This window comes from Lytechinus pictus, chromosome 8 (genome assembly GCF_037042905.1).
Source record: "Lytechinus pictus isolate F3 Inbred chromosome 8, Lp3.0, whole genome shotgun sequence".
In the NCBI taxonomy this organism is placed as follows: Eukaryota; Metazoa; Echinodermata; class Echinoidea; order Temnopleuroida; family Toxopneustidae; genus Lytechinus; species Lytechinus pictus.
In genome coordinates, this window is record NC_087252.1 from 28,814,311 (window position 1) to 28,841,817 (window position 27,507).

Consider the following 27,507-nt stretch of genomic DNA (forward strand, 5'->3'; position numbering starts at 1 on the left):
ATATTTCATTTGTATTTGTTTATATTTATGATGAATGTTTGATTTGCATTTGTTTATAATGTTGATAATGAAAATGGAAAAAATAAACTTGAATTTCAAGTTGAATATAATGGTAACTTCCCCACGTAGTTTGTATTACCTGCGCTCGCCACAACATGCGATCAACCTTTGTAAAATCTATTAAATATTAGATCAACAGGACTCACGAGCCTAATTACAACATGAAGAAAAAATAATATTCTTTCGACTCAAGCCATTCCCAATATTATGCAAAGTTTGTTGCATAATCATTAGCCATTTAATACTGATTCTAAGGCAAGCAATGTACTTCCTTCTTTCCCAAATGGGGAAGAATTTCACTAAACTTTTAGAACTATTTGACTTGCGGAAGACTTAGGAATATCTTACTGTGTCAGGTGATGAATTCGATCCCGTCAGGAGATGTCTTCATAAATGCCTATCTATTTCCCAAATGAATAGGTCGAGCAACCTTTTTCTTGTTAGATAATAAAATCATGATGTCAAATATATTCCCTGTGCACAGGTTGTAAGTGCTATTTTAAATCACATTTTGCATGTATTGTTAATTGTATCAAAGAAGTTTCCCTGTAGTTTGAAGCTGTGTGTGGTAGCATTCAACGAGCTCTATTCATTATTTTAGGATTTTGCGTTTGTTTTGTTGTTTTTTTTTTTATATCGATGCGTGAAACTTCATATGTGTCGATTGAAATCTACTGATGCATGTTCAGAACCTGCATATAACCATGTTTAAACTGCATGAACCATGTCTTTACGACTTGCCTTGTCTTAACCCTGGATGATTATTTATTTGGATACTATAGCCTCCATAGGGCTGATCTCCCAAAGCAGCGGAGGGAGAAAACCAGGAAGGAAGGAAGGGATGCTCACAAACTTCTGCCTGATCAGAATCCCAACGGAGATGGCGCTATGAGACACCGATTAAGCCCCCATCACACTTATTCGGAAGCAGTAGGAATCAAGCAGAAGCTGAAAAGAATAAAGTATTCAAAAAATCTAGAAATTTTGGGGAGGAACTTATTAATTCACCAAACTGGAGTTGAAATTCAGTAAATTGACCAGGTGAATCATCATACACTATTCAAAATGAACCGCAATGGAGTCAGATTCATAATTCGTGCTACATTCTTGGACATTCTAGGCGCATTCTAAATATTCTGACTGCATTTTGAGTGCATTCGAAATATTTTTGTCATTTCTTTTGGCCGTCCCGAAAGTGTTGGTCATGTTCACGAACGGTGTACGAAGTAGATTTAAATGACCAACTGGTGGTCGAACAATAGTCCTTTCATTCCGGCCAATTCTGCTTGATTCGGGATAAGTGTGATGGGGGTGTTGAGGCGCCTGACTATACATGGAAAGTACGGGGTGCGATCCCCGGCCGCGGCACATATGCCCGTGAGCAAGGCATTTAATCGACAATGCTCTTTTATCTTACGTAAAAATAAATGGAAATGGTTACAAGGTGTGCACTTGTGTGTTAGAAAAGAATGAGAAAGATTTATGAAGTATACAATACAACTTTGTACACTTTGGAATGGCAAGGGACCCTTTCTATTTCACCTTATCCCATTACTGGTTCGTATATGACAGCAGTGAGTCCCAAGCGTTTGTCTTCCCTGGTATTACGTCACCGAATAAAAATCGATCTGCTAGATATTTTCCCCAGAATAGAAACGACGATTTTTCGGCCTTTCTTCATCGAATTTCAAGAAACCAACTTAGTTATAGTTCATGCCAAGTATTATTTTGTTTCTGCATACTATTTTACGTCAATCTATAACAAACTTAGTCAAAATAATGTTAAATTCTAGTCATATGACAAGAACGACTATTGGACATGTTGGAGGTCTTTGTCTAAAGTTGGTAAGCCTGAACAGCAGACCGTCCTAAATTTCAAAACTGACCCCCAAAAAAACAAGGACTTAACTGCTGTTTTTATTCAACGATTGTTTGTCCTCTGCAATGAAGGGCATTTTGACAAACTTTTTCTCCGTTTTTGATCCTCTGTACGTTGCTGAGTGGGATGATAACGTTTATGTGAGGCTGGCTCTAGCCCCCCACCCTCGAAATAGTAGATCCCGCATCCTCATTTAGCTATACTCTAATTGTCAAGGACTTAACACGAAGCCAGATCGGCTGTTAATAGTGACCAGCCGAAATTTGAATTTGTTTTAAATCTTAAGGATTAACTTTTGAATCTCAAAATATCTAAATTCAAATCTTTTAGATTTATATTCAAATCCACAAGGTTTAAACCTCAATCTAACATTCGGCTGGTCACTATTCACAGCTGACCTGGATTTATTTTAAATCCTTGACAGTTAGAGCGTAGACTCCGGAAGTGAATATGATCAAAGCAGAGATGTCCTCTCAGGACAGGGCTACTTCTTCCGTTTTATCAGCAAAATTATCTAAAATGTATATATTTTGATCCCTGTAACACAAACGTTGGTGATTGATCGCTAGTTTTAAAAGAACAGTTCTGATTGGTTCTCAGTCAGTCTGCTAAGCAAAATGTACATGCAACGATGGTCTTGATAGGCCATTCCGTTTAGACATTAATCGCTAGGCTTTGTGCAACAGAGCCCTGGTTCCGAGCCTGGTATTCGTGCAAAAGGATGCTGGGTGACGGTCAACTCAGTGGCGTACCGTGGGTCACGGCATTTGGGGGGACCAGCAAAAATTTCAGTCACTTGTTGGCGAGCAAAGCTCTCTCAATTTCCAGGTATACTGACCTTATAGAGAAATTTTAAGGACTGTGCCATAAAACGGATTAAATGTATCTCATTGATCAAAATAATGCGAGTGCGATGCGCGAGCTGAATTTTTTTATAATCAGACCAAAAAAAACGTGGGGTCATTATTGGCACATTGTTGTAAATCATAATACGTACCTTTCTCACTAAACAAACAATGCGAGCGCGAAGCGTGATCTGAATTTTTTTTTAATCCAAACAGGGACATTTTTATGACTATTTTTTTAGAAATTCATGAAGAGCATACATAAAATTATCTCACAATAGTCATATAATGCGAGCTCCAAGTGCATGCTGATTTTGTAGGAATTATACGTAAAAACACATGAACATGATAAGTGGAGATTCTGCGCATGATCAGAGGAAGGTCATTGGTACTAAAGTGACATATTGGTTTAAAATTCAATGAGATAAGCACCTACTTAGATGTCTCGATTATTCATGTATTCTTTTGAATTGTGTTTTTGTTTACTTGCGTCCACGAACGAGTGGTATTTCACAGTTTGCCAGTACATTGTACAACATGCTATGATATGCATTCAAAGTAGAAATGCAACAAATACCTTTATAGAATGTTCATTGATGTGCTATTCTAGTCACCTGGTCTATTCAATTTCTTCATCCCGCTATGTCAGGCATGCATACGTAATATCGTGCTTTGAAATCTGCCCATCTTAAAGAAAGAAATGAAAGGTCATTTGACCAAAATTGCCTAAGAAGCAACTACGAACTGATCTATCCACTAATGCGAACGAAAGCAAGGACTGGAAATATGTTATACTCAGACTTAAAAAGGGGCAATCACTTTTGGTCATGAAAAAGAAGCATATGTCACTTCATTAAATAATAATAACTCGAAGTGCAAGGAAATATATTTGGTGTATATTAACTCGAAAACGGTATGTTTTTAGTACAACATGATCAGTGGCGTACCTAGGATTTTCCACAGGGGGGGCAAAATCGGCCGCCAAAAAAATTGACAAGCAAAAAAAAAAAAAAAAAAAAAAAAAAGGTCTTCTATTAAAAAAATTTAGGTTTTTGTCGTACCAGGAAATAAATTGACAAGCAAAAAAAAAAAAAAAAAAAAAAAAAGGTCTTCAAGCTCATCAGGGGGGCAGTAAAGGTCTTCAAGCTCGTCAGGGGGGGGGGGCAAAAAAATGTCTTTTAAGCTTGTCAGGGGGGGCAGGTATATGTCTTTTGTATGGGTTGTTGCTCGTCAGGGGGGCAGAGTGTTTTTAGTACAACATGATTATATATCTCAATAAACAGACAAAGTGAGCAACAAAAAAATAATGAACACATAGGCCATAATCAAATTATTTTTCATAAAGTTATGAACAAAATATTTATGTAATATAATATAGTATATAAAAATAAACACTAATTTATTTTCCCCCCACTCCGTTTCTCTTTCTTTCTCCCTCTTTTTTCCTTTCCCTTTTTTTTTTGCCAGCCGATGGGGGGTACGTGTCCCCACCCCGTGCCCCCCCCCCCCCGTAGTTACGCCACTGAGTCAACTCAATAGAATTTCAAGTTTCTGGAATTCGGGTCATGTCCAATCCGGCCACCAATGTGAACTCCCATTTTAACACTGTTATGGTTGACAAGCTATATCACAATAGTACTGATTTGTTTACTTATATATAATGCATCTTGTTGCATAGGTCGTAGTTTGAAGCCTCAATACGGCCTGCAGATCCTGAAGAAGACATCCGGCAACGAATTCCAGATAGGAATTGGGTGCTTCGCATATAGAACATCAGTGCATGCCTGAGATACTGGCGAAGTATTCGTGATGTTTCCCCACGGGCTGTCCGTTGGTTTGCGTTTATTTCCCGCCACTGCACCCTCGAGTTTACGATGGTCACTCTCCGAGTTACGCCGTAACACAATCACCGAGCTAACTCAGGTATGTCACGCAACTAGAACATGCAGTAAACTTTCCAAGCTAGTTGATCGCGAGACAGATAATAATGAGAGACTAAAATGTACTCAAAAGTCACAACCAGCTACCTTAGAATCACTTCGGCTGTCATCCGAGGAGGTATCCCATTACCTTCGGCACACACTCGGCATCCATTCGGCGCACACGAAGCTAAAACAAGATCGCCTCGGACTACTTCGGGAAATCACGCTGAAGACTCACTTTCGGCAGCCATTCCAGAATATTACCAACACGTATGCTATTCCACAGTCTGAGAGGAAAATTCCTTCTGTCAACGAGATTAAAGAGGCGATGCTTCAAGGTCAAGGTGGAGTCTGTTACGAACTTAATATATTCACGAATAGGTAGGTTAAATGCCCAGTCCACGATTATCGTAAGGTGACCGTACGGTGATCGAGTCCTGCTAATCGCTGGATCTCCTTTCCTTAGGGTGGCTTGCGACGGTCATACGTATGTACCAATGATTGGCTAAGAATTTATTTACCTTGGGGTTATACACATTTTTTTTTCCAAAATGAAGATATCGTGTTTTTTTTTTATCACTTCAGTCTAAAACACTCTTAAAATTTGTCAAAATAGCCTACGGATTAACTGAACTAGTGTCCAACCAAAACTAGTACTCAAACTCAGTCAGAATTTGGGTAAATTCCAACCAATTATTCGGTAAATTTTGGCCGTTATTATTACTTCGTCGGACACAGGGGCTGACCGTGACCCGAGGAGACAAAGCATTGGAGGGGCACTATTGTTTGTGGACAATGCTGTGCCCCTCCAATGCTTTGTCTACTCCGGTTCATTTCAATTATCATTTTATTTCAAACAGTCTGGTTATTTATTACAAAACCTTATTAAGAAGAAATGAAGCACAAAGAGCAAAATGTTGCGTAAAATAATAAAGCTATCGTACGTAAACAGATATAAGTCAGCAGCGGCTGGCAAATGTCAGAACTCTGGATTTAATTTGAACCCTCAAAACATATCCTTTGCTTGTAATCACTCACAGTCGATCTGGATTTTAGGATTTATTTTCGCATAGATATATAGGTACATCGTAAAGAACTGATCACAGAACCAACGCTGTATGTTTTATGTGGTTTTTGCTTGTCAAGATTTTCGGGGACAAAATTCTTTTCATTTGTGAATCATGAACCTATTTGTTTTATTTTTTATCAAGCATTACTATTATTGTTCATTTTGCTTATTAAGCTTTCGGGAGACAAAATGTCCTCTACCTGTCCATTTTACATTGATGACCTTTCCTGTGTTTGTCTTGATTTGTTTTTGCTTCGCTTTCTGCTTGGCAAGCTATTACGGAAGACAAAATGCCCTTCCTTTTGGACTTTCGACCCTTTTTTTTTCGTTTTGTTATGTTTTGGCTTCGGGAGCTTCTGTCCCCCACCCCCTTTCCCCTTTCGGGACCGTACCGCGGCTCCGGACTTTGATTTTTATAACAAGAACAAGTGGGGCTATTATACAGGTGACACAAGTCCTGCTGGTAATCTTTACTATTATAATTGCTCAGAGCTCGCCCTGTTGTGATACCATGATGTCACGTGAGTCATTTTTTGTCTCACCTGCATAGCAGAGTGAGACTATAGGCGCCGCTTTTCCGACGGCGACGGCGGCGGCGGCGGCGACGGCGACGGCGGCGGCGGCGTCAACACCAAATCTTAACCTGAGGTTAAGTTTTTGAAATGACAGCATAACTTAGAAAGTATATGGACCTAGTTCATGAAACTTGGCCATAAGGTTAATCAAGTATTACTGAACATCCTGCCTGAGTTTCATGTCACATGACCAAGGTCAAAGTTCATTTAGGGTCAATGAACTTAGACCATGTTGGGGGAATCAACATCAAAATCTTAACCTAAGGTTAAGTTTTTGAAATGTCATCATAACTTAGAAAATATATGGACCTAGTTCATGAAACTTATACATAAGGTTAATCAAGTATCACTGAACATCCTGCATGAGTTTCACATCACATGACCAAGGTCAAAGGTCATTTATGGTCAATGAACTTTGGCCGAAATGGGGGTATCTGTTGAATTACCATCATAACTTTCAAAGTTTATGGATCTGATTCATGAAACTTGGACATAATAGTAATCAAGTATTACTGAACATCCTGTGCAAGTTTCAGGTCACATGATCAAGGTCAAAGGTCATTTAGGGTCAATGAACTTTGGCCAAATTGGGGTATTTGTTGAATTACAGCCATAAATTTGAAAGTGTGTTGGTCTAGTTCATAAAACTTGGACATAATAGTAATCAAGTATCACTGAACATCCTGTGCGAGTTTCAGGTCACATGATCAAGGTCAAAGGTCATGTAAGGTCAAAGAACTTTGGCCACGTTGGGGGTATTTGTTGAATTGCCATCATATCTCTATAAGTGTATTGGTCTAGTTCATAAAACGTGGAAATAAGAGTAACCAAGTATCACTGAACATCTTGTGCGAGTTATAGTAGTTTTCAAAATCAGCACTGCTGCTATATTGAATCGCGTGATGCAGGTGAGACGGCCAGAGGCATTCCACTTGTTTTCCTAACGCACGGTTCTTGTGTATTCTACTACAGACTACTAGCTGCATTGGGATACAACGTTCATCTGATTGGTGGAAAGTTCATGGGCCATGACAGATATCACGTGACCAACATTGTGCACGATGCCGAGGTCAAAGGTCAATGTCATCTCGTCGAAGTTGGTGCATCGGATCCGACGTTCTACCCTATTCCGCTTAACTTCGGTGAAGACAGTCCGGTGTACCAAGACTCTTTTCTCGTTTACAGATTCAAACTGATTGGTCAGAAGTACCTGCAACGCTATCACGTGATTCGCCAAGGTGACCTTGACATGGCTCTTCTCGATGACCACGCCCACTCGTCCAACTGGAGATTGATATCGGAAATAGATATCGATACTGATTGCGATCTGGAACACTTCAAGGAGCCGATGTCGTACGTTTTCAACGCTCTTCCGCGACCAAAGCTGAAAATGTTTGAAGAGGGGATGTTTGCAATGATTTACAAAGAAGGGAACATGGTCTACATCAAAGACAATTATTGTTACTTGGAAATGGGAGATTCGATCGAGCGTAGGGTCATGGACACGATGGAACAAGTGCTTGAAGCATACGGCCAATTCATGCCCATGATACCACCAGAAAAGATACGGATGGGACTGGCTAATAGAAAATTGACATTCAAGCCTCCAGGCGAAGAGAAGAGTGTTACTTTTCATCCGATTGCAAGGGATGACCATGCTGTCAATCTTTCTAAAATTTATTTAACTAAGTAGACCTATTCCTTCCAGGATAAACTTAATGAAATTATCAAGATTGCGATTGAAGGAACTACAATCTCGGAATCTCGAAATGAACTTTTTGTTGAAAGAAACTAAAATATAGAAACGCATATCATTCGGAAAAATGAATATATTGTTGCATAACATTTATCTTTACGCTTTTCTTATTCTCAAAAGACAACAGGTCACAGCTGCTCTTTTAAGCCAGGAAAGTTGTGTTGTATAAACATGATAAATGCAGTGCGGTGTTTGTTTTAAGGCCTATATTATCAAGTATTATCGTTCTGTAGTCATGATAGTATTTTTTTCTAAACGACGAACATGGAGGAAAATTAAGAAGAATCTCATAGGGAAATCTTTGTTATTAATATTATTATCATTGTTGTTTAGACCTGACTGTGGGAAAATCATAATTAATCATTAAAAACGATATCATCCAAAAGGAACCACTCGTCTTGATCAAGTTTCTTCTTTAAAATAATCCCATCTGCCAACTTTTTCTTTCAAAAGTTTTTATTATCTTTTGCTGTTTTTGATTCATTTTGTGGTATGGATTTGTACGATTTATTTTTATGGGGGCGGTGGGGAGAAGTTCCATTCAGTAAAAATTTTAGTGGCTACGGAACAGCGATTTGTGCCGATTTTTGAAGCAACAAAAATGACAAAATAATTCAGTCCTCATGAGCTTTTTTGGATTTTTAAAGCTTTTTAGCCTATATTCAGATAATAGTACATTTTTCATACATGCAAGGGTAATAAATAAAATATACAAAATAAAGTGAAGTACATACAGCAACATAACAACTAGAATATTATACATTGTGATATACATTTTTTTAACAAAGATTATCATAACCCATAATACAAATAAAAAATTAATTTCACTTGTATTTACTGTATAATAATGCGGTATTGCATGATGAAAAAAATCCAAACAAGATTTTTTTAAGTTCAGAGCAGATAATAAAATTAAAATAATTTGTTGAACAAAGATGTGAATAGACTATCTCATATTAAAAAGAAATATATATATGTATATCTCCATATTTTGTAAGACAACACCAACAATTAAATTGTGGGGAGATTTAAAACATGAAGAGCGCCATCTAACGTTACTGCAATCTAAGTAAAGGACAAGTCCACTCCAACCAAAAGTTGATTTGATTAAAATGAAAAAATCCAACAAGCATAGCACTAAAAATTTATTCAAAATCGGGATGTAAAATAAGAGTTATGACATTTGAAAGTTTTGCATAATTTCACAAAACAGTTATATGCACATCCTGGTCGGTATGCAAATTAGGAGACTGATGACGTCATCCACTCACTATTTCTTTTGTATTTTATTTTATGAAATTTTCTATTTTTTTCCTCATTGTCAAGTAAAAAAAAACGATTAATTCCTCCCTGAACCCGTGAAATTAGTATATGCTTCAGCCATGTTGGTCCTTATTGTCAAATATGTAAAAAATGATATATTGTATGATTCAAAAAAAAAAAAGTAGTGAGTGGAAGACACCATCGACTCTCCCATTTGCACGTCACTGAAGTGTGCATGTCAGTGTGTTGTGAAAAAAATAAGCTAAACTTTTAAATGTTTTAACTTTCTAATTTTGCATCCGATTTTTGTCACGGTAATGAAATTTTCAGCGATATCCTAGTTTGATTCTTCTCTTTTTATTCAAATCAACATTTTTTCTGGGTTGGACTTGACCTTTAATTGGCTGTTTTTAAAATCACAAAGATATTCAGACGCCCAAGCTCAAATCAAGATGAATATCATGTCGATTGCATATATAATTTTTTTTTTTTTTTTTTGGGGGGGGGGATTTCTATAGGGATTCGTGTAAATAATCTTTTCTGATTGATAACTATCCACTATTCATGGTAGGCCAATTCGTATACACTTTGAGCGTGTATTGATAAAGATAATTTCAACTTCAAACATTATCCGCTTTTATTTCACATGTTTGATTTGATTTGATTTGAATATGTTCTCATACTTTACAAAATATATAACAAAATATCAACAAAATACAAGAAATTCATTTGATTGTAACTCAGAATATATGTAGAAGATTATGACGATGGCAATAAATGAAAGTGAAATATGAAGGAATCTGCATAAATAAAACAAATTTGTAAAGTCAGCAGACAAAAAACATACAAAAATATTAGACTACATTCATCTGGAAGGGCCAAAGTTAAGCATTAAGAAATCGTGGGGTAAAGAATGTGAGGGAAATTGGATAATAGGAGAGAGGGGAATGTGCGAAGAAAGAGAAAAATTCAAAACCAACGCAGAATACACTCTTTTAAAACAAATTAGTCAAACTGACTTGACAAGTTGTCAGCTGGGTGCAGCCGATTATGTCTTGTCACATTTCTGATATTCTAGTCAGAAAAAAGGGTTCAAGGCAAATACATCTTACATTTTGTTCAGCCAGTGCGTCTTAAGTTAGTCCATTATAAAGAAAGGATTTCAATTTACATTTAAATATAAAAAGCTAGTTATTTATGATTAGGTTTGGAAGATGGTTCCAAACCTAGGTCCTTCAAATGCAATCGTTCTTTTAGCAAATAACGTGCGATAGGTGGAAGGTGGAATGAGTCCCTTTGGCGGGTAGGCTAAGAATGGATGAGGTTTCTTTGAAACGATGATGGAAATTTTTCGGTAGATAGTCTTTTGAGAGTTAAAACATAAATATATACCCCAAGCAAAATTCATATAGTTCATGAATTTTCAGGATTTTATTATTTTTCTAGATAATGATTTGTGTGTGCAGAGCCCACTTTTTCAATTCAAATAACATGTCTAATAAGGTCTTGTTAGTATTGCCCCAAGTCAATATTCCATAATTTAGTCGTGATGAAATGAGAGTCATATATAAGTTTAATGGTATATAATCAAGAATTTTTTTTTAGTTTGTTTAGAATACCAATATTTCTAGAAATCAATTTACATAAGTAATTAATGTGACGCTTCCAAGACAAATCATGATAAATATAGAGCTCAGGAAATTTGGTAAATATAAAATTGACATTATCCATAATTGCTTGACCAGGTAGATTTTTAAGAGAATTACCAAATATTACTGATTGAAGTTCTCTTTTCAATAGATTAAGCAGTGTGTGGGGGTCACGGTGAGGTGGAAAAAAAAATCAATTATCAGCAAGCAAAATAAATGACAAAATATTGGAAGAATTTTTCAAATCATTAATGTAAAGAATGAAAAGTAAGGGACCAAGGAGTGTTCCTTAGAGATATCAATTTCAAACTAGTGTCTTGTACCCGCATAAGAAAAAAATCGTCTACGAGAAGACAGTGAGGTACCTCCTGAACCGATTCAAGGCCTTCGCACGAATACCATTGTGTGATAATTTATATAACAAAGTATAGGTCTAATGGTTGGTCAAGTCGAAGGCCTTGGGCTTGCAAAGGTCCACCAATATACCAATAGCATGTAATTACTTATCAACCGCACATGCAACCTTATCATTAAAAGAAAGTAAAGTATGAACAGTTGATTGTTTTTTTTTTCCTAAAACCAAACTGAGAATCACATAATATTTGACAGTCAGTTAAAATTTGATTAAGTGTGAGCACATCATTTTTTTCAAGTAACTTTGAGATGGATGTGTAAGAAGTGAAATTGGACGATAGTTGCAAATATCTTATCCTCTGGGTCGTTTTCCTGACATAGCAGCGATCACTTCGTGTAAACTGGATTCCAAATATGCATCCTCAACCCTCCACTGGTCGTCATAAGGTTCGGAGCTGACAAAAAATTACAAATATGCGGTTTGTCCAGAGTCACTGACGACACTGCTGTTTTGATTCACCGAATTTCGACAAACTTAAGACTGCTTCGTCATGAAGGATTTTTGAGAATAGATTCTCCACGTTCCGGGAAATGTCTAGTGCGTAGTGGTTGTGAAAACTACCGATTGTAGAGGTGTCGTTGCTCAGTGGGTAAGTCTCAAGACTGTGAACCACAAGGTCCGGGGTTCAAATCCAATCACAGCACTAGCGTCCTTTGGCAAGGCGTTTATCTACATTTGCCACTCTGGCCGGTAGGAAGGAATTCCTTGAATGCTCGATGCGCCCGATCAGGGTAGCCGTGCTAAAGCCGGGGTAATAGTATGTAGCGCTTAGAAACATTTGTATTAAGTGCTATATAAATGTTGCATATTATTATTATTATTATTATTTATTATGAATCGGACTAAATTCCTAAACTTAATGGCCCGTATTCTGAACTCGGGTTTAAATCAGACCCTGGTTTCAAGTTGTGGTTCAACTATGGAGAGCCATTGGGGCACAAATCCCCAACAGTACACATCCAATTTATCAACTCATACGACACCCAAATAGTCTGGGAATGATATATATAACTGAAGTATTTTTCAACATTATGAAAGCAAAAGGAAACAAAATAGTAAGCATAAGAAGTATACAACATAAACAGAATGTTAGAATGTTTGGCTCCCCATCATTTTAGCACAGACTTAGAACATGGTTTAAGTTAAACCTGACTTCAGAATACGGGCCTTAATATTCTTAAAGTTAACCACCCTCTAATTTCGATGATGGAGCTTCTCAAAAATAAGGCTGAAAGTCTTTATTTACATAACATTTTTCTCACCCTATACATTTCATTATAAGCGCTGTTTAACACTTTTATACAACGCCGTTCACTATCATTATGAACCTAACAGAAGTTGTTTAACATTTTAAGCAACCATGTTTAATATTCATTCAGAATTAAGTATTGCATTTTGAACTTTGTTGTTTAAGATTTTATACACTCATTTTAAGTACCTGAACAGCTACGATGTAAGGTTAATATAGTAAACAACGTTGTGTTAAAAATTTAAACTTGCAGCGTTTTACTGTGGTTGGTTCCCAACTAGGATCAAATTCTAATCGAAGGAATTTAGAGAGAATACGGAGCTTGTGTAATCGAGTGGAAATATTCTTAGTTTTAGTCAAAAGGAGATACAAGCTATACGTAATGTACGTGGGTAATCAGATGTTCAGTGCAAAATCTGTCTGTGTTCAACATGTTCAAGAGCTTATTGTGGCGGGGAAATGAATCTTGCAGAGCGCCATCTAACGGCAAACGCTTTAGCTACTGAGGCCCGTATTCTGAAGTCGGGTGTAACTTAAACTCAGGTTTAAAGTTGTGGTTTAAGTATGGCGAGCCAATTGTTACATAAATCACTAACAGTAGAGATATCATACTTCAGCTCATTTGGCTCTCAAATCATTCATAATTGTCTAGGAAGTATACAAAGATTATTGGCTTCACCATCGCCGAATCAGGAAAGAGCACAGTAAACATATGAAACATACAGCTTAATAACAAATTTGATACTTTTGGCTTCCCATACTTAAACCACAACTTTAAACCTGAGTTTAACTTAAACCCGACTTCAGAATACGGGCCTGAAAGTTTAGCGGTAATAATAATAATAGTCAGTTCTTGTATAGCGCATAACACATTATGAATAACGGCTCTATGCGCTTCCAGTCTACTTGGATATTATTACCCCGGCTGTAGCTCAAGCAGCCTTTCCATCGCTCGACATTTCAAGGAATAAATTCCTGCCAGGTACCCATTCACCTCACCTGGGTTGAGTGCAGCACCCTCCCTGTCTCACTGGCTGACGAAAATAAAATGCATTCATAAAGGAGGCAGTGGTCGAGCAAAGTTATGGGGGTGGCTCCATCCGTTTTCATCCGCTCAAAGACAATGGACGAAATTTGCGAAAACGTAACGGAAAAGAACGGACACGGATAGTATGTAGCGCGGATGTTCATCGGAAACCTAGCGGATAAAAACGGATGGAAGAGGATGACAGCTCCGAAGGGGTTACCGAGGGTTTTGAATACTGCATTCGCTTATATAAATACATACTTTCTATTTCCGTGATACTAACGATGTATTTACGTCCCATGTACCTTACCTTTTCTCCCTCTTTCCGTTGTTCAGTGGATGTGAGTTGCGAGAATGCCCAGAGGATGCGGAGTGGATACAGCGGACGTTTAACGGATGATAACAGACATGGAACGTTCGTTGCTCGTATATGATGCGGATTTACATCGTACGCGGGGGAAAGTTCACCCGTTTTAAAAGTCTTGTGCAGCTCAAAACTTCTTGCGCGGATGAAATCACAATGAGTACTTGACGGATTCATAGCGTTTTCCAAATGATGGCAAGAATTGTTTCCGCTTTACATCCCCTTTGCACGGTGAGTGCAGTGGGACCAAGCCTTAAGGACGGTTGGGCCAGCAGCGTTCCTTGATCGACTGATTGATCTAAATATTGCTTCTGTTAATTGATTAAATCATTGTTTTATTTGTTTATTCATTAAGGAACTGTTATCATACTCATTAGTATTATTTCTATTTTTATTAGTATTATCATTTTCATTAATGTTATTATTACCATTATTATTATCATCATTGTTATCATTATTATCAATATTATTATTATTATTCTCATCATCATCATCATTATTTTTGTTATTTTGTTAATTCAATGTGTTTCGGTAGCAACAAAGCCCCGGGTCTTGATGAGTGTTCTCAAAAAAATGGTTAAACTCGTCATCGAATTGATAAGCGAACATTTATGTCATATACTTAATCTATCACTAACTTGGATATGATTCATTCACTCTATTGTAACTGTATTGTAATGTAATAATGTCGATTTATCGTGTTTTTATATCATAAGTTCGTATGATTGTTCTATCTATACACTGCAAAAACTCCGGTGTTGATTTAACACCATCATGTCCACAACAGAGAAGTATTGAAACAACACCAGTTAGGAATCAAACCGATGCTGTTTTAATACTAATTGGTGTTGTATAAACACCTATCTGGTGTTAGACCAAAATGAAACTGGTGTTGTTTAACACTTCTCTGGTGTGGACATATATAGAGTCCGGGCTGGTGTTAAATCAACACCAGAGTTTTTGCAGTGTACATACATTGTATAAGTATGTGCAGGGCTACAGACTACCCTGGGTGAAGAAGGCAAATAAGTTTTTTAAAAATAGATATACCAATAATGCATTCCTACTACCATTGCTTGAAACTCTTTATTCTTCGCAATCTTTATAATATGAACTCGTTCATTAGGAAACAAATGCTTTAAAATTGATCGGAGTGAAGAGGCGCATGCGTGTCTCTCAATCAAATTTATGCCCCACCGCCAACGGGGCTCCGCAGACGAAGATGAGTCAAAAAAGGCTGGGGATTCCCCTAGAAACAGCGGATCACATGACCTAAATGACGTCACTAAAGTAATTATGCTTTGGCACGTGTCTTGCGCTCTCCGGATCGAAATCCGGGCAAACTGCGCATAACAATTACACCGACGGAGCTCGCTATCGAGGTCTTCCCTCGGCGGGTGAGCTCATCCTCATACACACACTCGTCGCTCGTTCGCTCTCCACGGACTTTCAATTCGTGTGTATCAGCAGAAGACGAAACACATCGGGGGTCCCTAGCATTGCGTGTGTTGCGACGCAGACGGTATTTTATATGTTTTCCTTTTTCGCGATCTGCACAGCTGATTCGTCGACACAAAGCCAACACATGACATGCGACGACAAAGAACGTGCCAGGATTTCAATAAACCCGATCTCTTCGGCAGAATCGGAGCTCCAAATGGTGCAATAGCACAGGACTATCACCCGTGGATTATTCATTTTTATGCTGGCATATTTTGAATATCCAGAACGAAGAACCATGGCGGAAATCTCCTCTTTAAAATGTAGCTTCATTTCGTGGCGGATGTTTGTTATGATCTATGTCGGAGGTAAGTTATGATGATGATGCCGTTATCCTTTGTTATTGCTGTATCCTGTTTTTGTTTAACCTAATTATGAGCTATCACTATTCCTAAGTTCACGGGAGTATCGTGTATATCTGCGTATAGACAACAGCATTTAGTGGATTATCAAGTTTCAATCAATTAATGCCTGAATGACAGAACCCGAGTAGTATATTAACAGAGATATAAACCAGGAGAGCAGTGTTGCCGTAACAAAGCGCTCACAAAGAACCTGTGCGCGCATGAGTTTCCATCATCAATCCTATCGGCAATGTTTTTGATATATTTTTCATCTTATAATAATTCATGATCGTGTTGTATTGTATTCAATTGTGCATCATCATGGTTGACACATATGCATAACTTGAATGCCTCGGCCTTGCTTGTTAGCAGGTCACGCATGCATGTGTTAATGACTTTGCCATATAGCCGTATTATGATGTAGGGTGCATTCATTTTACATTCAACCGATGTCGTCCATCAAAATTTGTGCTCAGTATCTTCATGGAGATAAAAGTGAGATACATTTTGGCCTCATTTGAGATGAACTGGGGTTTTTAGTTACATAAATGTCATCAATGGACTACATGTAATGTATCTATATAGTTTATCATCTTCCTCGGCACTGAGATGCTTGATGAACCCTCCTGTTTACATGAGTTGGTATTTTATTACCTATTCATTCCAAGTGTTGTCAGTCGTGTTTCTTTTAACTGCATTGGTAAGAAATTATATAATAATTATCAAGACTTTAAAGGTAGCTGTAATTAACCCCCCCCCCCAAAAAAAAAAAAAGTTGGGTCTATTTTTTCACGCCTTTTCCCTATAGAGCTTCACTGATGCTGATATATATTATATGATATAGTAGCCATTGGTTTTGCAAATCATATTTCCTTAAAATCATATTGTGATGCTAGTGTTAACACTGATATGAAGGTGAATATTTCCGTATATAGTGTAAATGTAGCAGGAGCTATTATATTAGAGGATTGTGTCCTTTAGTGTATATGTTTTAGAAATTGTATTATATTATGTCCCGGGAAAAATGTAAGACATGGAAAAAAATATATTATCAATGTACCTCATTTGAGCTTTATCACATAATCATATGATTAAAGGGATGCTCCAGGCTGGCAATAACATGATTTGAATGAACTGGTAAAGAAAAATCAGACAAACGAAACACTGAAAATTTGATTTAAAAATTGGAGAAGGAATAACAAAGTCATGGCAATTTAAAGATTTGAATTATTCCGGTGAAACGGTTCTAGGCATGTCTTCATGAATATTCAATGGAAAACTGATGATGTCATATCCCCACTTGTTCTTTTGTATTTTATTATATGAAATTAAATGTTTACCTTCAAGAACTAAAAAAAAGGAATGACAACTGATTTAGTGCATTATATATTCATTGCTGTAACTTAAATCATTACAAGGGATACATATCATTCATACAATGAAAAAATGAAACAATTATGATTTCATGTTATAACATAAGAAAAGGGAAAGTGGGGATGTGACATCATCAGCCGATCTAATGAATATTATTGACGACGTGTATATAACTGTTTTCACAATATATTGCTACACTTTAAAGTTCAATTACTTCGCTAGTCAGAAATTGATGAAATTTTCAGCATTTTGCTCTGTGAATTTTACTCTTTCTATTTAGATATAAATATTCTCAGCCCGGAGTATAGACCTTTAAAGCATGTTATTAATCATGCTCTTTGTGACGTCCTTATTAAGTCCTGGTTTCGACCTATGAAGTAATAATAATGATTTTCCCTGCTATTGCTAGTCTTGTCTCCAGATTTTATTCGAATGAATGCGACTGCAAGCTCAATGCGATTGCAGTGCAGCGAAACTGTGAATGCAATACCGTATAAAAATAAAAACCTTCTAATTTTCATCCACAACAATTTGGATTCCGTTACACAAAGGTTACCGATTAATCGTATGCTTGATTTTTGGTAAAGATTAATTGTACTTTGTAATCAATGCAATCAATTTAACAAAATAAGTCTACCGTCTGCGATGATTGCTAATCTTTGTGTTGCTGACCCCAGATCTAATCGCGGAAAAGAATCCAGAAGTTATTGTCGGAACAAAAATCGACTACCAATTTCTTTTTTTGTTTTAATGTTTATCCTTGAACATCGAATTAGAATATTGTGGTGCCAACATTCTAGGGCTTTCTAACCACAATGTTAGATACCGTGGGATTGAATTCTAATTGGCATGAAGGTATGTGAACTTTACACTAACTTTGTGCTAACAGAAATTGCAATGAACTTTTGTCATAATAACAGAAAATTAGTGAATTAATGCCATTAATGTTTGTGCTCTACTCCCAGATTTCAATGCTATTACGTAATCAAGTTGGCATGAAAGAGACGGGACTTCCATATTTTCCACAATGTGACCATTTTGATATAGTAGAACTGGATCCTGTTATTATATATAGTATGACTTAGGTTCAAAGGGGAAAATTTACATATTTGTACATAAAGGATTCCTCTCTCTCTCCCCCTCTATCTTTATCTCTCTTCCTCTCTTTTAGGTACACATGCACACAGCAAAAACTGCGGTGTTAACCGGTGTACATAGAGGACCACACCAGTTATTTTACACCGGTGTTAAATTGACAGTGTTAGTTTAGCACCTATGGGTGTTATTGCAACACCTTTGGTTGTTACATGTACACTCTTTGGTGTTATATTCAATCTCTAGGGTGTAATTTTAACACCAGAGGGTGTGGTCCTCTATTAACACCCACTGGTGTCAGTTTTAACACCACAGTTTTTACAGTGTAGGTTGGTTGGGGTTGACACTGTCTTTCCAATTATGACCTGTTAAGCCTGTTTGCCGGTTACAAATAAGAATTGATCTTATTGGAAGATGATAGATTTTTTTTAAGCCAAAGACTTCGGTTACGGTTTCCCAAGAATCATTATTTATTGTTTCCTCTCCGAATCTTGCCTAAATTTCAGCATATTGCGAAACTCGAGGTATTATACCGTCCATATTACACTGCAGTGACTCACACACTCGTGTCATTATTTTTTTCCTCCTATTTCGCAAATGTAAATGCCCGTTTCGAAATTCATTAAGCAAATACACCTACCGTACCGCACCAAATGAGATGAGACTTTCACGCCCGAACAAAGACACGAACAGCTGTGAGTCTATTGTTTGCTCGGTTGGATAAACTTGTTGATTTTTGTGTGCCCCCGATGGGTTCACCCAGGACAGCCATTTATAGAGAACTACTGGACCGAGAATGGGGTAGTCTATAAATGCGACCCCCCCCCCCGCCATTTATCTCCTTCCCCCTTCTCTCCCTCTCTCTTCCATTCTTTAAATCTTTCTTGTCCCGCAACCCCCTTCCTTATGTTGGAAAGACTGGGTTTTTTTCACTAATCTGCAGACTCATACCCTGATTGAAACTTTTATTAACATGTGGGTCTCCACGCAAAGACTAGCATATGAGGAATTCAGTACACAAGACATATACAGGCTGCACATTCAGACCCGTAACTCCAGTGAATTGTATGCACAGTAGACTAGCTAGTTTTTCCACAGCGTACTAAAAAAATACGGATTCGTGAGTGTTACGTAAGATGTAATAATATATGTATTCACAGGGAAGGGACCAGTGGAATACTTGGGTTGTTTTTTTATGTTAAAATAGAGAATTACAATCATCACGCAAAGCGTTACATCAGAATGGATTGGTAATTTGGTATTGGCTATTATTTCGAAGTGTAGTTCAGGTATTGTTCAATAATTACAAGTATATACACGCGAACCACATAGGCCTATACACTCAAAAGAAAATGTTAGGCCTATGTACAGATGAGCTCAGTCAGCGTATTGGTCGTATTCTGCATCATCCTCGTTATTATCATTTTCTGCAAAATTGCAAAAACTTTTGATTATTTCCATGCGAAAAAATAACCTTAAATACTCATGACCGTTTTTCGTGCCTGCATGAACAAACTAACACGTTTTTGTACTTTACCGTTCCTTGTTTTGTTCCATCGTGTTGTCTCCAAGTTTGTTATTTCTGGATGAATAGCGATTACGTTATAACGGACCGGCTATTGTCCTCCACCAATTATTTGCATACAATTACCTCCATCGTTATGCACTCTTTGCGGCCCCTAAGTCATCTATTCACCTGAGGGAGGTATAACGAACAGATTGGGTGATTGTTTGCTGTTATTATTGTTTGGAGATGGTTTTGTTTGTCGACATAATAATTGAAACCTTGGTCATCCTTGGAACAAGACTAGACACGCCCGAGATCAACAACTGTAATTATTCGCGCGAAAACACAGAGAAAATAAAATAGGGTAGATTACATACTTTTTGTTTGTACCATAATAGCCTTGTTGTGAACAAGCAATTTGCAATCACATGATTTGGCTGCTTTTTGACATTACCCTTGATAATGATATTCAACTGAGGGAAAAAATGACGTCACATACATTTATGTCGGTGCCAGGTAAAAAATGGCAGAGGTTTATGGCAGAGGTAAAAGTGGCACAGGTAACAATGGCAGAGGTAAAAATGGCAGAGGTAAAATGGCTCAGGCATAAATAGCAGAGGTAATTACTGCAGAGGTAATAATGGCAGAGGTAAAAATGGCAGGAGTAAAAATGGCAGAGGTATTTATGGCAGAGGTAATAATGGCAGAGGTAAAAATGGCAGAGGTAATAATGGCAAAGGTAAAGATGGCAGAGGTAAAGATGGCAGAGGTAAAAATGGCAGAGGTAAAAAAAGGCAGAGGTAAATATGGCAGAAGTAAAAGTGGCAGAGGTAAAAATGGCAGGGGTAAAAATGACAAAGGTAAAAATGGCAGAGGTAATAATGGCAGAGGTAAAAATGGCAGAGGTAAAAATGGCAGAGGTAAAAATGGCAGCGGTAAAAATGGCAGAGGTAATGATGGCAGGGGTAATAATGGTAGAGGTAAAAATAGCAGCGGCCATAAATGACAGGTAAAAATGGCTGAGGTAAGTAGGCAGATGTAAAAATAGTAGAGGTAAAAATAGCAGAGGTAAATATGACATTGACGAGGAAAAGAGCCCTTCCCGTCATTCAGTTATAATTATTGACCTTGAACGGACTCTTGTCGACGAAATAGGCTTATGAGCTGATTACATATTATGTGTTTTATCGTTTTAGGTGTATTACTTTATCAGTTGATGTGATTAAAGGACAAGTCCGCCCCAACAAAAAGTTGATTTGAATAAAAAGAGAAAAATCCAACAAGCAAAACACTGAAAATTTCATCAAAATCGGATGTAAAATAAGAAAGTTATGACATTTTAAAGTTTCGCTTAATTTCACAAAACAGTTATATGCACATCCTGGCTGGTATGCAAATGAGGAGACTGATGATGTCATCCACTCACTATTTCTTTTGTATTTTATTATTTAAAATATGAAATATTCTCATTTTCTCCTCATTGTCAAGTGATACAACGATTGATTCCTCCCTGAACATGTGGAATTAGCATTGTTTAATACTATATGGTTCAGTCAAGTTGGTCTTTATTGTCAAATCTATAAAAAATGAAATATTGTATAATTCAAACAATAAAAAACAAAAGAAATAGTGAGTGAGTGACAGCATCGACTCTCTCATTTGGATGTGACTGGCTCGTTCATATAACTATTTTGTTAAAAATAAGCGAAACTTTGAAATGTCATAACTTTTTAATTTTACATCCGATTTTGATGAAATTTTCAGCACTATGCTAGTTCAATTTTTCTCTATTTATTCAAGTCAGCATTTTCCTGGGGTGGACTTGAGCTTTAAACGCGAACCTTTGCCATATTACCTCTGTCATTCTTACCTCTTAACATGTTTACACCGAACCTTTTATGTCACCCCACCCCCCCCCCCCCCCAGCGCATGGGATATGATTTGATCTTTTGGTTTTTATTTCCGCGTTTGGTAAACTATAACTTTTATAATCATTTGTCAATACATGAAATTGATAACAAAGGATTAAATGTCAACAATAACAGGAAAAAAATCATCCACCTATTCATATATTAATACTAATGATTATGATAAAAATAATCAAAAGTAATAAATAGTAATAATAATCATAATGATAATAAACTTTTTTTGTAATTGTTTAAACTTTTTAAACAACTTTAAAAAGTTTAAACAGTTGTTGTTAGAGTGACGGGCTTAGACAACGTGCTTAAAATTTTAAACAGCGTTTTTACAGTGCAACTCATATTGCAATTAAGTCTCTTAGCGCTCTGCAAATGAGGAATTGAGGAAGAAATTTTAAAAAAGGAAAACAATCTTTATATAGTGCAACCCCCACGCACCATTTTATAAAATGTATAAATTACTATGTAGACATTATTCACGCATTAGTCATTTCGTAAGAAACTTATACATGAATTATCAAAATACACTTTGACAAGGAAATTTGGGTGATAATGCAGAACACACTCGCCTGCATGGCATGAAGTCATATGGATTTTAAAGGTTTACTGAAAATATCTTTAACAAAAAAAGAGTAAAATGCACCAAGCGAAATGCTGAAAATTAATCGAAATCTGACTACGAAGTTATTTGTATGTTGCAATATTTTGTGAAAAGAGATATGCACGTCGTCATATGGGTGGGCTGATGATGTCACATTCCTTTTTATTATGTTATTACATGAAATCATAATTGTTTCATTTTTTCATACATGTAAATGATGTGTCTCCATTATGATGAAGTTGCAGCAATAACTAATACACTTAATCAGCTGTCAATCCAATTGTTTTAGTTCTTGGTATAAAAATGTTGAATAAACCTATTTCATATAATAAAATACAAAAGAATAAGTGGGGATATGACATCATCAGCCCACCTAATGAATACTCATAAAGACATGCCTAGAACTGTTTCACCGGAATAATGCAAATATTTAAAATTCAATAACTTCCTTATTTGTTATCCGATTTTGATCAGATTTCAGCATTTTGCTCTGTGAATTTAACTTTATTCATTGAAATATAATATCTTCAGCTTGCAGCATCCCTTTAAGTCGAATCAAAACCATTTTTCGAAAATGAAAACAGAAGCGACCAGAAGGAAGGTCCCTGGAAATACATAAAGCAACACAATGTGTGATGGGTACTTATGCCAAAAGTAAAGATGGAATGTGGATGTTGGACATTTAGCCTAAGATTCTGTGGTGTTACTTGATATTGAAGGGAAAGTTAACCATGAAAATATGATTATTTCAATAAAAGTATACATGTAGATAAAATAGAGAACATACTGTTAAAGATTTTATTGAAATCTCCCAAAGAACAACTGAGATATATTTTTTTTTTCATTTTAATGACACCACAGACGAGAAGCAAGCTATATGTCGTGTGATATACATTTTCCAAAATGCCATTTTAAAAATATGAAAGTGATTTCTCTTGTGCGGTACATACACTCTAAAAACGAAGAGCTAATTTAGCTCTATTTTGTCTAGTTCAAATTTGAACTAGACATGTTAGAAGAAGAATCAGCACTCCGAAGTGCAGTCCTATACACGCTCTTTAAGAGCTAAATTAGCTCTTCGTTTTTTAGAGTGCATGTATAATCAGGTAAGAAAATAAAAGATAATATTCCATTTATGTTACATGATATATTGGAAGCTGCTCGCAAATTATGACGTCACAATAATAAACTTCAAAAACCTAAAAACTCTCTTCTCTTATTCTTTAAGAATTCAATTAAACCTTCACAAATATTTTGGTGTCTCTATTAGGACCAACTTGTCGTCGGGGTGCACTATCCCTATAATGAATTTGCTCATTACCCGATTATAGTGCCATGAAAGGCAAAAATAGTTGTATGTTTATTGGCATTGCATAATCTTAAAGAGTACAGAGTGATTACCACGATTCTGTAGATTACCTTCCATTAATTTTCAAAGTCCTGTAATATTCGATAACCACGTGCCTTTATTAAAGGATGTATGCAGGAACGTATGGTCTGCAGATTGACAGATAAGTATAGTATACATCCTGCAATGATAATATTGATAGGGTATATAACAAGTCTGGTCACATGCACGGTTCTGAAGGTTATTTCAGGTTTCATGACGAGGAAGTCATTTCAAATTAATGTTGCCATGGATAAATGTTTAGCCGAATTCATGATTCACCGAAATGATATGGGCCTATATAATAGCGAGCAAAGGCTATAAAAGGATGACACCCAAAAACCTTGAGGGTGACACGATATTTGCTCCTGCGACAGTTGCTCCTGTCTTGATATCTAGGAGGGCATAGGGTTAGAGATAGAAGTGCAATAGAGTGTTTGGTTCAGAATGATGTGAAGATAGGGATTGGGGTTTATTTAGTGCTGGAGGTTGGATTTCCCATCGGAGTGATTGTCGCCGGAGCAAATGTCATGGAACCTTAAATCTCAAAGACTTTAAATATAAATCCTCGAGATTTCAAGCTATTTTTAGGGATACGAACTAATTCCAGAATTCGATTGGAACCTCAACTACTCGATTTATTTCATGAATTAGCAATTAGAGTGAATGAAAGGGGGTTGGGCTTGTCAACATGCACGAACGTTCTCTCAAGGTCGGTTCTATTCACTCTAGTTGCAGGGATGAAATAAATCGAGGTAGACTGTACTTGGGGACCAATCGAATTCTGGATTTAGTTTTGTACAGGCCTGGATTTGTATCCTTAAAATATAGTTTGAAATCTCGATGATTTGAATATAAAGCCTTTGAGGTCAAACTGAATCCTGAATTCGATTGGTCCCTAACTAGTCCAATAGGATTTATTTCAAATCCCTGCAAAGAGTGTCAATCGCGTGCGTACATTACTCTTCTCAAGTGTATATCTATAATAAACACAGATGATAACTAAAATGGATGCTCCGGGCTAAAGATATTTATATTTCAATAAATAGAGTAAAATTTACAGAGCAAAATGTGGAAGATTTGATCAAAATCGGGTAACAAATAACGAAGTTATTGAATTTGAATATTTGCATTATTCCGGTGAAACAATTCTAGGCAAGTCTTTATGAATATTCATTAGGTGGGCTGATGATGTCATATTCCCACTTTGGGGGGGGGGGGTATGTAATGTACTGCACATTAATTTTGCTGTGCTGTAATAATTAGGTTTTGTGTCGCATATAAAAATTCGATACTTTGATAAGTAAATCATGAACTTATATACCAGCATGTTTTTATACAGTTTCTTTAGTACTAGGTTTATGATTTGCTATTTAAAGGGTAAGTTCACCCTGAAGAAAAGTTTGTTGTTAAATAGCAGGGAAAAAAATAATAAATATTGTTGAGGGATAGAGGAAAATCCATTAAGAATTAAGAAAGTTATTAGAATTTTAAGTTATGGATTTGTGACGTCATAAACGAGCAGCTGCCCCATGTGTTATGTAATATAAAATGCATAAAATTTCAGTTTTTTTTTTAATAGTTCGTGATGATTTTTCTTTTCTTGTTTAAGACAGATGCGAAATGATTTGTCGGTTTTATACTAAAGGTACAGTAAAGACCATTTCAATGACATTTCATTGATTTTTTACCATATGATTATGTAGGAATGCTGCTCATATGACGTCACAAATCATATAATTAAAATTCTAATAACTTTTATGTTATTTGATGGAGTTTTTCGAACCTTCTACACTATTTTTTAAAATAATTTTTTCTGCTATTTTAAAAATTATAAAATTTTAGTCAGGGTGAACTTCCTCTTTAGTCGATTTTGTACATGGACAGTGGAAGATAACCTTTTTTTACATGTTGGGCCTGTTGTATCGTGCCGTATAGCGTTTTAACCCAGAAACCATTAGCTTCCATTACTGTGTTATCTGTTTCATACGTCCAAACCAACTCTAAGTTTGCATGTAATATGATAATTGTGAAAACAAGATGTTTTGACAATATTCTATTCACTCTGTCTTCACAATGAATTTCCGGTATTCTCAAAGCAAAGTGATAGAAAATGAAAGTAAGGAAATGGAGACTCGTCTACTACCATCTCATGACACATCCGCATATAAGAAAAAGGCGAATATTTTGCGAATGTATAAAGTCATATCACGTAAATTCTCTTGAAATTGATGAATACAATATCACTTTACATAATCGCTCGATATCCTTTGTGCTAAATTATGTGGAATAATGATTGCAAAATTGAATGATGGATTGCACATGAAGCGCTTGTCACCTGGCATTGGTGTGTATAGATGCCACTTCAGATTCTGTCGTCAGTAATTGATGATATGTAATTACATGGCGTTTTGATCATAATGTGAAGAAGTGCAATAGCTTTCGACGGAGAGGGTCTGACTTTTGCATAAGAAAGGTCAACTCAAATGAAGTTCATAACCTTTGAATTGCCCATTGTATGGTTATAGCATTATTTGGGTAAAATTATGTATGGTTCAAGTAGGTTTGTTGTTACGGAAGACAATTTGGTCAATCCAGCCAAGTTCTATATATGAATCGAGGTCAATTCGGCGGCAATATGAAATGTTGCGATTTGATATAGGAATACTGTTGTTGATGGTGGTGGTGGTGGGTGGTTTTGATGGTGAGAAATTGGAGATAAAGATGATGATGGTGAGTCCGTGATGATGGTGATGATGATGATGATGATGATGATGATGATGATGATGATGGTAATGATGAATTTATGGTGATGATTAATTTATGATGAGGAGGATGGACTGGATGATGATGCCATGGTAATAATGAATTGATGATGATGATGATGATTATGGACATGATGAATTTATGGTGATGATGAATTGATGATGATGAAGATGATGATGATGATGATGATGATGATGATGATGATGATGATGATGATGATGATGATGATGATGGACATGAAGGTGGTGATGATGCCATGCATGGTAATGATGATGATGAAGTTATGATGATGATGATGCCCAGTGATGGTGATGAGGATGGTAATTATTTATGCTGATTATGATGATGATGATGATGATGGTCATGATCTTTTCTATAATACTTCTATAAACAAGAAATCGATTCCACTTCAATTTTAAACGAAGAGAAACGCAACAAAACTAGGCTTGCCTTCGAGACTCGTGAAATGAGGGCTTGAAACAAGGCTAGTCAAAACACAGTCAGTCTGCTGTAGCGGATGGCCTAACACCCGACAACAGCAGACGATTGAAAATTCCACGCACGAAGAACAGAACACGGTTGCATTGTTCTGCAAACTGTGCATATCATTTTCGTCTCGGACCCCTCTGACAGAAAGCAATTATAATTACGACACACAAGATCGGTAATTCATCATTATGCCTATCACAATACATTTACCAGAATACAGTCATACAGAAACCATTAACAATATGATAGGGAAGTATATTCCCCCATTGAAATAAAGACAAATTCTACAAATGGTTCAATTAGTAGCGTCATTGCGTTGTAATAATGGCCTGTGTATTTCTTAGTTTATGGGTATATTTTTTCCATTCTATTCCCAATGCTTATTCGTAGCTCTTGGGTACCTTGACGAGCTGCCAGGCTGCGTAACGTATTTTCACTTGAATATACAT

At 36.5% G+C, this 27,507-nt stretch overlaps 1 protein-coding gene across 1 annotated transcript; it reads left to right on the forward strand.

The window, feature by feature from the left end:
- The first annotated feature begins 4,465 nt into the window (after positions 1 to 4,465).
- Positions 4,466 to 8,487, forward strand: LOC129266655 (uncharacterized). Its single transcript, XM_054904492.2, has 2 exons — positions 4,466 to 5,087; positions 7,323 to 8,487. Exons 1-2 carry the CDS (start codon positions 4,594 to 4,596, stop codon positions 8,041 to 8,043), a joined length of 1,215 nt encoding a protein of 404 aa, XP_054760467.2. The 5' UTR covers positions 4,466 to 4,593; the 3' UTR covers positions 8,044 to 8,487.
- The last annotated feature ends 19,020 nt before the right edge of the window (positions 8,488 to 27,507 follow it).

Coding starts and splice junctions, on each gene's coding strand:
- LOC129266655 (XM_054904492.2), top strand. CDS start 4,594: ATGTTTCCCCACGGGCTGTCCGTTGGTTTGCGTTTATTTCCCGCCACT. Junction 5,088..7,322: donor CTTAATATATTCACGAATAG/GTAGGTTAAATG, acceptor ATTCTACTACAG/ACTACTAGCTGCATTGGGAT.